Source organism: Pempheris klunzingeri, chromosome 4 (genome assembly GCF_042242105.1).
Source record: "Pempheris klunzingeri isolate RE-2024b chromosome 4, fPemKlu1.hap1, whole genome shotgun sequence".
NCBI classification, from domain to species: Eukaryota; Metazoa; Chordata; class Actinopteri; order Acropomatiformes; family Pempheridae; genus Pempheris; species Pempheris klunzingeri.
This window is the reverse complement of record NC_092015.1, coordinates 11209360-11221989: the sequence shown is the minus strand read 5'-3', so window position 1 is coordinate 11221989 and position 12630 is coordinate 11209360. Positions and strand designations below refer to the sequence as shown.

Genomic DNA, 12630 nt, shown 5'->3' with positions numbered 1-12630 from the left:
CGTAGCAACTGCAGACGCTAGTTTCATTCACTGTTACAGCTACCAGAGAATGCCAGCAGCTAATTTACACGGTACGGGCTCATAGTTTCATGGCTTTTATCGTCTATATTGTGTCTTTCTGTGTGTTAGTTTGACACTAGTGTGATATAAGGATCTTTAGTATGAGAGTTGCAGTCTAACTAACTATTTCTTGTTCGTTTAGGGATCAACAAAGCAAACTTCCATCATGAGGTTGAAAACATCGCTGCTGCAGGAACCCAAACATATCCTTTTTATTATGTCGTTGGCTATACAGCCTTATATTTATATTTTTGTGTAGCTCAAATATTAAGTCAAAAACATATTGCTGCTATTGTTGCCACTATCACTGTTAGCACTACAACACTTAACACTTAACCAGTACCAAATATACAATCTGGTGATTCCTTTGTTTAAAAGATCTTACTTATTGCAGAAGTTACAATGTCATTCCATATGATCGATTAGAATATGTTCATTAATAACTCACCTTGATCACTTTCCTTAACAGCAGATCACATAAAGAACTTGTGAGTTGTGTTGGCTGGACCACAGCAGATGAGCTGTACTCATGCGGGGAGGACCACCAGATCCTCAAGTGGAACCTGCTGACCAGTGAGACCAGTCTGGTTGTTAGGTTGCCAGAGGACATTTACCCCATTGACCTACACTGGTTCCCCAAAACCGTCGGTGGCAAGAAACAGAACCAGAGCGAGATATTTGTCCTCACCAGCACTGATGGCAAGTCTCCATATTCTCTAAAATCAGGGAGTCAGTTTTGTTTCACACATTTTTCATTCAGTGAATAGCCATGTGACAAGGACCAGTGATTGTCTTCTGTCTATACAGGGAAATAAAATTAGTTACATTATCATGCAGAGTAGAAATGCTCATGCGCTAACTGACCTAACTAACCATAACAGATGTTTCACTATTTCTCTTGTCTGCCTCTGGGTTTTTTTCCTTGTTTTTATTCTGAGTAGGATGATAGTGTCACGCTTGATCTTTAGAAGAATTAGGCAACAACTCAGTAGTTGTTGATGGTTAAGAGAAATTGTCTCTGCCAGTTTGATACTTGAGAGAACTCGAGAAAAGCCTGTACTTTTTCACAATTTCACTTTTGGTATTTTTATCACAGTAATGAGTGAGTCGGCTCTTGTTTTCATTAGGTCTTCAATGTCAAATCACAGAGGGTGTATTTTTGTTTTGAATCTGTACATTTGCCTGTGTGACATGCATCCACATGGCCTCTTATGCCTCTTCTTCAGCCTATATTAGATATAAACACACAGAATATGGAGGTACTGTTATTGCAGGCAATGTGTGGTCACAACAGTAATGGCAGTGTAGGGTTGCATAAACACACCCACAAACTGAAGCAGCAATTTTCTCTGGCAGACCAGAGAGTACTCTGTAACTCTCTTATGATTCACTTTTGCTGCTTTCTTCTGCTTTTTGCCTTGTTACAAATATCACTATTTCTATAGTTATTGCTTGGAATAAGTTTTTGGTTTTGATTGAAAACCAAAATATGACAATCACATTGTCACAATTTTTGAAATCTGGATGAAATCTGGATATTTGACATTTTCTCAGAGATCCGCATGATATTGTTAAAAAGAGAGCAGTCTAGCTGCCAGGCAGGGTTTTATTGGGTGGGAGGACTCTTTATTAATGTTGGGGCTTTTCCTAACCTTATATGATTTAGTAGCCTCCCTTTCCAGTGCCAGCATATTAAATTCATTTTTCTGTATATGTAATAATATATTCTATAACTATTTTCCATCTGTGCTCTCAAATGTCAAACATTTAATTAATAAGAATACTTCCCTATTTTTGGATGCTTAATGTTTCCCCATGTCTAAGCATAATTTCATTGCTTAGATGCATCATTTTCCATTCTACCAGAAAGGACATAGGCTTGTCCCAAAGAGGACCAAATTAAGCATGAAGGATATCGCCACAGCTTCTGTTTAGAACAACAGTCTGTCAGCCTCATTCTTTTTTTATCCTGTGGAACTACATTGTGGCGTCATAATAAATTTCACACGGATGTATCATCAGGAATTTTTCAACAAACCGTGTATAAAATAGGATAGGGTTAATATACTGCCATGATAAGATATAATAAAAAACACCTGCTTTATAACAAGCAAACAAATCAGCACAAAAAAGCATTGCACACACAATGTTTGGCTACACAGATAAGGACTGTTGACATGAGTGCACGTGTAATAGAAACCGAAATAATATTTTGAAATGTGTTCTTTTTTTCTTTTGAATCCTTCAGTACAGCTGTACACGCCGGCTACACTCACTACCTGCTGGCCCAGTAAAATCCACTTTTGTTGGGTTGTCCAAATTTAGAAATGGGAGAGAGCAGCAGCATGCTGATTTGCAGTTTTAGGCCACCAGAAATTACATAGAACATTCAGAATTTTTTAATACGCACTGCCACAAAGTATATGTTAGGCTAGCGTCTTCAATAACTGTCTCCATGCCTGATCACCCTTCGTGTCTTACAAATAGAAAATTGGCCTAATTCAGCCAGCAGAAACCTTTTAGTTTCTCTCATCTGCTTTATGATATTGGTTTGGAAGGGAACATGTTGTTGCTAATTGTGTGTCAAGGGATTGATAGTTATTATACTTTAATTTATAGTGCTAGATTATGAAGTTTTTTTTTTTAGGTTGATGAATATTTTCTCCTTACTGGTCTCCTGGATTGGAAATTTAAAAAATTGTTTTGCCCAAAACTGAATCAATCAGACTTATGAAACCATTGTCGCTCTATGTTAGAAGCCTGTATTCTTTCTGTAAGATGACATCCATGTAGTAGCCCGTGAATTACCTCAGACGCTAGCGTTCCTCGAGTGATTAAAAAAAAATACCAAAAATTGTGAAAAAGCACAAATATCAAACTGGCAGAGATGATTTCCCTTAAACTATCAACAACGACTCCTAAGTTGTTGCGCAGGTCTTCTAATGATCAAGTGTGACACTATTATCTTACTGGGTATAAAAACCAGGAAAAAAGACCAGAGGCAAATTATGATCTATGAGCCTTTACATTAATCCAGGCCTAGAGAGAATTGCCTTACAGAAAGCCTCTTTTTGTCTCTTTTCAGGGAAGTTCCACCTGGCCTCCAAGATGGGGCGCATTGAGAAAAGTGTTGAAGCACACAAAGGAGCTGTTTTGGCTGGAAGATGGAACTATGACGGGACTGCTCTTATCACAGGTAAAGACGACAGAGACGTGGATATATTCATTCAACAAATACTACTGTAATCAGCCTGCTATAAAATTCTAATTCTAATTAGATTTTTGTTAGTTCTGTTGTTAAAATATATACATTACTGACGTCTGTTTCAACTTTTTCCCCTTATTACTTAGCTGGGGAAGATGGGCAGATCAAGATCTGGTCAAAAAGTGGGATGCTACGTTCAACACTAGCCAGCCAAGGTAAGGTGCAAGACAATTTAGGCGACATATTTTCATGCGATCACTGAACCAAAATTTGATTAAATTTAATGTTGCTAGTGCCAGTTCGTTGTCAATTCTAAAATAAGTCCTTTGAAAGAGAGAAGATTTCAAACTGCAGCAGCTATGATTTTTTTAAATGATAGAGGTGAAGGTTTAGGTTTAATTTTTACTGCCTGAAAGGACAACTGTAGCCAACAAATTTAATCAGCTGTAGTCAAGGAACAAAACTCTGTAAGTGTACAAAGTGAAACTTTTGCCAGTTAAATCTGTTTAATGTACTCTCTGCATGTCAGTGTGTGTGCGCTATTTATACTTGTTCAAATATGAGTTTTTGGAGAAAGAAAAAAACCACAGAGAATTTGTGATGTTATAAGACTGAACATAATGGTGAGTACGAGTGCATGTCATCATTTTCTCACAATAGTTAGTCAGCAGTAAGCTTGGTATACTTGCAGAGTGTAAATAACAGACAACTAGTAACCTTTTTTTTTTTACCTTTTTTATTCTTATAACTTACGACCTTAAAGCCACTATGCCATTCACATTTAAACTCATTTGTATGTACAAAGCTACTCATGGCAGGTGATAGACTGCTCACATTCTCATTTGTTGTTTATAAGTTAGCTAATCAGTCATGATATGCTAACTTGTGACCAACTGTAAATAAACAGTAGCAATAACCTTGTGTGCACAATAAAACTCATAGCTGTATATGTAAGGTGGCCATAGTTCATGACCCCCTCTATATGAATCTTGACATAATTTGTGAGAAGTAGCTGAACTGGGTTTAGACTGATACAATTTAAAGTATGTCACATCCATAACAGCTACAAGACAGCAGCAGGAGCCATGTGCAGCCAGTCACTGACCAACCAGCTGCAGGCGTTTAGTAAACACAACACAGCATGCCGACCAATTATACGCTCTCTGTCTCTACCTATCTCACTGACACACACACATATAGTACTGATTGCTTTTGGACCTTCTAGCTCAAAGAGTGCAGGCAGCAGCAGGAAGCAGAGACCTGACAAAGAGCACTCACACCTTCAGTTTCGTTCATGTGTAGCAGGGAGGCCTTCTCTCTCTCGTGGTGCTATGACACACAAGCTCTCAACCTCATCTGGCTCCAGTTTGACACCAGGCTCAGAATAACCGACCCTTGATGGGCGTTGCAAATCCAGTCTTGCACATGGTCTCAGATGGCAAATAAATTGCCACACCATACACATTGTTTGATTTTATTATTCAGACTTAAATTCTACATACAAAGTGTGTGTGTCGTTGTTAGATTCGTGAGCATGTACGTCACATGTCGGCACACTCGCTGAACGATCTGCAAGGTTTTCTTTTGTGTTGAAGCTGCCTTTTTACTTAAGCCAGATAATTTAAAATGACAAAGAGTAAATGTTTTTTTTTTTCTGTGCGATTGTGAGAACATGTGTGTGTGGTGTGTGTATGTGTTGGGCCTGTTAGGACGTAATTGTGCTCAGTACAACCAAAAGCAGAGTCGGTCTTCCAGTTCTGTTTTTTTTATTTATTTATTTTTTATTAAAAGAGCCATAAAGTTCCAAAGCTTTATATAGGAGTGGAGTTTTATTAAAAGCTATAAAAAAGACTCCTAATGATACATTTCTCTATCCAGCAGTCACATTACAGATGTCTTACTTATTAATTGATTCATCGTGCTGTTTGACTTGTTAAACGTTTCTTCTCAGTTGTGGGACAGAAAAAAGATGGGGGGGTGGATGAAAGTTGGCTTCTGGGGAAATGGATGGCACACTTGCTGAATAACGGGTGCCGTGGAAAACCTGGCAGGGGAACAGCAATTCAGCCCCAGTATGTAGGAACATTTTTCCTGAGCTGGCTGTTTGGAGAATGAGCTGCTGGGTGGTGGGCTGCTCAACAGACGGACAGATTTGTAGAACACCTGGATATAGTGGCAGTGCCACAGATACACACCATCCTCCACATGGCACTCAGGTCACTGCAGGTGTTGCTTCTCCACAGAGCCCACAACTGCATATATATATATATATACACACACACACACACACACACACACACACACACACACACACACACACACACACTCACTGACACACACATGTTGTAGGTGTGGGCTGTTTTTCTTGGTTACTATGACCCATTTTAAGAGAGTGAGAGCTCTTGGAAGAGATTGGAGGTGAGCGAGCAAGAGGGAGGAGGGAGGAACTTGTCTTAACCCCTCTCGTCACCTTTGTCAGATTTAGATCATGTGACCAGTTGGCATTTGTGAGAAACCACATGCACCTGGAGTGGGGTTAAATGTCAGGCCCGCTCCCCTCCACACGTGCCTAGCCACAAAACAACACACACACACACATTTTCCCTCACACATGTGCATGCAAGCACACATGCACACACTTGTGCGTATACTGTCGAGGTTAGGCAGGTTTTCTTAGCTGGTGCGCCTGCAAGCTAAGTGCTGTTCCATAAGTTGAATGAGGTGAGATCTCTGAGGGAATATGATACCTCCTGAGATGAGGAATTAGCACTGCTGTATCCTAGCGCTGTTGTTCATAACATCTCCTAGTTTGTTAAACTCATAGACACATAGATCTTTATATATTAGATCAAGTAAGACTCAAAGTCCTTATGTGCTGAAGCCCAATCCACTGCTCTTGGCTTGGGATTAATACAAGATCTCATCTTCTGTGTCTCTGCATATCTTCCAGGGTCTCCTGTGTACTCTGTGGCCTGGGGTCCAGACTCAGACAGAATCCTCTACACATTAGGAAGACAGTTAATCATCAAGCCTCTGCAACCCAGCGCCAAAGTCATACAGGTACGCTTACTTTATGCGTTTCTTTTAAGAGGTTAAAATCAACAATGAGTGTGTGAGTGGATCTTGTAAGGCAGGATTTGGGATACCTGCTTGTAGTTCAGTACTTTCCTGAATTTCTTTTGGGACATCTGGTCACATCTACTTGTAACTAACTCTGACTGACTGACTTCAAATTTGCAGTAATTGACCTGAAATCAATCAAAAACCTCTCCAATATGGATCACCTTTTTATGGTCTATGCAGGCTCTTTTTTATAAATAAAAAGATTAAAAAAGGTAAAGGAAACATTTTACAACTTAATGTTTAGCTACATTGGGTTAGGGTTAGGGTCAGGGTCACAAATCAGTCAATATCAACTTACATGTGAAAACCTATAACAAGTAGTAAAAAGAAGATTTTTTTTTCTTATTTCTTCTTTGAAAATTGATTAAAAATACAGCAAGCTTAATGTGGCCATGCAGACATTCAGGGTGGACTGGATGTTTGGATGGTTCAACATACGAACTCAAACTGAATTCACCTCACTAAGCAGTATATGTTATACAGAGGTTGTAATTTAGTTTCTTTGCTGTGACAGTGGCTGTCGTTTAGCTGTGTGCCACATATCAGAGCCAGCATGTGTCTATGTTATGTTACACCCAGTTAAGTATGTTACACCAAGTACCTATAGTAACCCTACAGGTTTGCTCAGTGTTTTATATTCTGTCTCTTTTTTGAGTTTGTGGGCTCTATAGCTACATTGATTATATATCTTTACTTCTATCATAAGTAATGGGCAGTTTTTCTGTTCTATAATGACATCATTAGGCCCTTTGCCTCATTTCAGGTCTTTATAAATTAAACTTGAGGTTTAGTGATTTGCATTGCAAGCACAATTTTTTAGTCTTACATAAAGGCTAAATAAAAAGAATATAATCGCAATAGATCTATATGTCTTTAAGTGCTTCTGCATTAGCAAAGGGTGTAGTACTGAGGAGCTTTCACACCAGTGAGTATTTTTCTTGTTCATGTATACATTTGTTTTTTATTCCTCTTGAAGCCGAATAGCGCCTGGGACCTTAGATAAACAGTGGAGGGTTTAATGTGCGCCTTCTCAACCCTTCACTCTTTCTCAGCTATTAACACACATGCATGCACAGGCACGAGCACACACACACACACACACACACACACACACACACACACACACACACATACACACATCAAACTTCATCACCTCTCCCTCAGACCCCCTGGAGACACAGTGATGCAAGTTGAACCTGTGTGGGCTCCATCTGAAAGGCTCAACATATGTTGGAAAACTTGGATTAAACATGGGTTGGATATTGCCTGGCTGATATGAAAGAGGCGTGACAAACAGCTTTGTGTAAAGGACTCCCAAAATATCCCCTTTGACCTCTGCCATCCTTTACACAGGCACAGATACACGCAGCAGACATGTGCATGTATTTATATGCGTTTCCCTAGGGCACATGGAGTGAGCAAGTAGTGTGTAAAAAAATAGAGTGTAGGCATGTAGAGAGAACAGGAACAAGATAAGAACATGGTAAGATAAAGCTGGTGACAGGCTCTCTGGTCTTTGTTACACTGTAACACAAAATGTAGAGAGTAAACTTTCAGTAAGGCTCAAATTAAACATTTCATTAACAGAAAAAATGCCATTCTCTCTCTTTTGAACTCATCCCAGTCATTTTTCATGTTTACTCTCGCTTTGTTGCAGTGGAGGGATTTATTAGAGATGTCTCCCACTTCTCCTCAACAAAGGGAAGAAGGTATGTGTGGATAGCATTGTGATTTTGTGTTTACCTAAAACAGTGTTTTCTCTCTCTCTCTCTCCATCTGTCTCTCTCTAGTGGAAGGCTCATGATGGGGTTGTTCTGAAGGTGGACTGGAGTTCAGTCAACGACCTCATACTGTCAGGTGGAGAAGACTGTAAATATAAGGTGGGCCATGTTTGGGTATACTTTTAGACGTTTTCGGAGGTATTAGATTTTTCTATTACCTTTCAAACCATGCCCTTCCTCAACAGGTATGGGACAGCTTTGGCCGCCTGCTTTACTCCTCATCGTCTCATGACTACCCGATCACCTCTTTGTCCTGGTCACCAGATGGAGAGGTGTTTTCTGTGGGCTCCTTCAACACCCTGCGGCTCTGTGACAAGACTGGAGTAAGAAAATTTCCTTTTACTCTCCATCAGTGCCATATTTTTGTATTGCTGTGTCCCATCACGACTCAATTCACACAATTCGCAACTCAAAACATGGTGAGGGATGACTGTTATTTCTCCACACAGCTGTATAGCTGTAAAAAGAAAAAATAGTGGGAGATTTTAAATATCTGCTACCTCTCAGACTTGATGGAAAAATTTGATAGTTTGTTAATCTATGTATAGTGGTGTTTGCGTCAGTGCAAACACCATTCAGGCAGTCCATTCTCTACCACTACAAGTACACTTGCAAGCGCTCTTGCATTAACAGTGCAATTATTTCTTGTACTTTAGATAGCGATTTCTGTCACTTGTCATGTAGAACTAAGTGAAAAATCATGAATGTCTTCCAAGAAAGACTGTCTGACTATGCGCTGTTATTCCCATATTTAAACTATATTGCGCCCCCCACACCCCCATTTTCACGGCTTCTCTCTCCGCCTTTGAGTGAAGCCATTCAGCCCTCACTGCATGTTGGTGGTAATTCTTGAGGCCTTACACAAAAGAATGCCTTAGCAGATATAAAAAGCGAATATGTTAACATTCTCCATTCAATGTGCTAGATAACAAAACAAAATGATGCACTCATTTAAACCCTGAACACATCCCTGACCTTGATTGGTTTTGAGCACATAGTTAGTTAAATCATCTCAGACTAGCTTAACACACCTGAGCACTGTATGACTGACATCAGCACTCTGATGTTGATGAATAATGAGCTATTGCCCCTCAATGAGAAGAACTAGACATTTGAATGCCGCTGAGAGGCTGCAGTGACCAGACCACCAGACCACACCTGACCTCAGATATGAGCAGCTGTTGCTGAGAACTTTTGCAGAAGCTATGCAACTGTAGAGCTTTGGCTCTGTTTACTTTCCACATACTGTAGCTTTTGTGTTGTGTTTTGTGTCCTTGTCCCTGAAACATACAGCATATGTGGTGCACTGTCATCTTTTCCAGTGGAGTATGGTTTATATTGTGCAGCTCACTGCAGGTCTTATGCTCCCATACACTGCTCATCTCTGTAAACCGCATTAGGCTGCATGCCACATGTTCTTGTTACCTGGTGCTGATGGTAACTGGAGTTGTAATGAGAGGGGAAATGAGAGAATGATGAATGGTAATTGTTGTTTTATTATTGCTGAACATTTGGCCAGGAACAACATTACTGGTTCCGCGTTCTGCCCTTGCGGGGCGTTTAGGGCTTCTTTGAGTTTACTCAGAGATGTCACTGCATTGCTGTTTCAGACCTGTTGTAATGAAAACAAACAGCCAGCGCTGGGTTTTTGTGTGCTGATCACCAGGCATTTCATGCTCCATTTTGATTTAATTAGGATCAAATGGCTTTTTTTTTCTGGAGCACTAAAACAAATGGGCTGGAGAGAGGACTGAGCCAACACATATGTCTTCTCCAGAGGGCTAAGGTGTGTGTTTGTATGTGTTTTGGAGAGGTTACGCTAATATAATTTGTCGACTGTGACCATCCGAAAGGAGACTGGGGAAATACTTTATTCTTTACCATCAGTTTTAGTTATCTAAATCAGGGATTTCAGAGAAATTATGTCCGTGAGTTGATGAATCAGTGAGTTGATGAAATCATTCATGAGGCCAGCTTGTATCCATTTTCTTTGTATAAACAAAAATAAAACACATTGCGCTATTAAAACTACCACAGACAGAACTGAGCACAACTTGCTCCCTTTTATTTTTTAGAATGACCTGATTCACCTTACGTCCTCCCATTATGGGTTTGTTTACGTGGTTGGTTTGCTCCATTGTTTCGTCATTGCACCACTTGCTTTGCTGTGGTGTGTCTTGGTTGAGGCAGTGTGATGATGATGATAATTATGATGATTATGGTTCTGCCCTGCTCTAACTGGAGGAAGGGTATGCTTGTCTTCTCCTCCCTAAGCCCCTCAGAGACAGTGTGTGCTGTAGCGTGGCGTGGGAGGCTTGCTCAAGATGAGGATTGGGGGGGGGGAGAAAAGAGTTTAGAAAGAGAAAATCCCCCTCAAAGGTAACTCCATTTGAGTCGCTTTCTATGTGTGAATTCAGACTTACATTCCCATCACACATCAGGTTAGAGATAGTTTAGTTTGCAAACATATGCAGACCTGGTCACTGCGCTATGATTACTCTAATCTTATTGTGCATGTGAGTTTATACACAAACACAGAAGCCATTAAGCAATTATAAGGGCTTTACCTGGATAGTTGCTGTGGTTTGTTTGCAGTGCAGTAAGGGTTAAGCAGTGCGAAAAGCCTTTTCAGTTACTAGCGTGACTAATGGGAAGGAGTTTCATTCTGTATCTGCTACATTGAAACCTTGCACTTTAACATATTGCTGCTGGCTCAGCAGGATCAGTCCCGCGCATTTAACCCCTTCACCTCCCGTCCAGCTCGGCTCTCCTCTCGACCTAAGCGCTCAGCTCTCCCCTACTCTTTTCCCTTTTCTCCTCCACATTTTCTCCCTCCACGCACCACAGGGCAGATGTAGTGTGTTACCCCCCTCTTTATCACTGTGGAGGGAGGGGGAACGCACACTCTCAAACACACCCACCAACATACACATGCACACAGACACACAAAGTTTATATCAAGGCAAAAGTACTGGGAGAGATAAGTCTTGTTGTTACAGCAAGCAACTCATGGACTGAATACACAGATTTTTCTGTTTTGTTTTTGCACATTATTTTGTTATTGAATATGTTATTGAATTATTAATACATATTAAATTATTTTAGTTAAAAATTTTTGTTGTTGTGTGAAGTACATTTTCTCTACACAGGAGCTTTAACAGGACTCAAGGCACAAAGAGGTTCACTGTCCCTTTTACAAGATTTGGGAGAGACAATAAGTCAGTGTCTGTCTGTGTGCCTCCCATAGTATATGCATGTGCCCACATGCCTGTGTGTGTGTGCGTGCATGTGTGCAACCATTGCCGTGCAAATGTGCCTGCGAGACAGCAGTCTATTTACGAGGCGCTGCAGCTGGTGTCTAGCGTCTGGACCCTGTCACGATCCCTGACACTGTCACTGGCTAACAAGTAGGACTCATTGTGCCAGGCGAGCACCCTCTCGCGTCTTTCTCTCTGCCCCCCCCCTTTTCCTACCCCTTCTCTTCTGCGCTTGTTTTTTCTCTCTCCACTGTACACCCATGCTCACATACATAAATATAATAGTTGTTTGGTTTTGCTTTTCCAATTCCTGCACGGTCATTTTTTCCCCTTTTTTTTTTTTTTTTTTTAAAACTTCCACAGGTTGAATGAAAAATCATGTTGCTTATGTAACTTGAATTTTGCAGTTATTCTTTGTTTGGTGTTTCAGAGACCTTCATGATAAAAGAAGAGAAAATTCGACATTTACTACTGGATAGACAGACTGCAGGACACTGTCCTAAGAGTTGATAGAAATTCAGTGTTTTGCACAAGGTCACATCAGGAGGGCAGAATCGTATAATTAAGACACAGCTTCAAAGCCAGATTTCATAATTATCTTACCCTCCCTCCTTATGGTTTGATGCTCATGCTCGATTTAGCGGACATTCAAACCTTCGACAGCCCTGTTTTCAAACAATGCAGGCCACCACTGCTGAACAACCCTGTGTTTACCAGTCTAGCCTCATTGAAATGAATGAGCAGGGCTAATAACTTGACTGTGGCCTTAGACCCAGGCCTCATCGAACTTAGTGGTAACTACTTCCCTCCCTGTCCTGGTCTGTTTTAACTGAGTTCATACTGAAGACGTGGCTGATCTTAGCCCTGGTATGATCCAGGTTCCTGTCACACTCCTTCTGATAAGCGAGTGTACCTCCCCTCTATTCCCCTCTACTCTCCGCCCCTCTTCTTTCTACTCCCCCATTTGTAGGTTACACTTAACCACAGGCAACCTGGTTAGGATCATAAGGTTTTAATGTTAGTCTCAGGCTAAGCCCCATTTCTTAAAGACACCCTTGTCATGTGTAATAAGTAAAATTTCTCCATCCGAGCATTGTACATGTTTGCAGTTTTCCTCAGACAGTGTGATAACAGCTGTCACCCTCACAGTGGGGGATGAGTACTCACAAATCATGTATCAAAGTTATAACTCATAATGGCAGCA

The 12630-nt window shown here is 40.6% G+C and overlaps 1 protein-coding gene across 1 annotated transcript in view; it reads left to right on the top strand.

Moving 5' to 3' along the window:
• Positions 1–3145: 3145 nt before the first annotated feature.
• ift80 (intraflagellar transport 80 homolog (Chlamydomonas)) overlaps positions 3146–12630 on the top strand; it is a 31097-nt gene continuing 21612 nt past the window's right edge. The window contains exons 1-5 of the mRNA XM_070829091.1: positions 3146–3256; positions 3412–3480; positions 6216–6325; positions 8179–8268; positions 8355–8492. Coding sequence (XP_070685192.1) covers positions 3169–3256; positions 3412–3480; positions 6216–6325; positions 8179–8268; positions 8355–8492 — 495 coding nt within the window. The 5' untranslated portion in view covers positions 3146–3168. The remainder of the gene's footprint in view (positions 3257–3411; positions 3481–6215; positions 6326–8178; positions 8269–8354; positions 8493–12630) is intronic.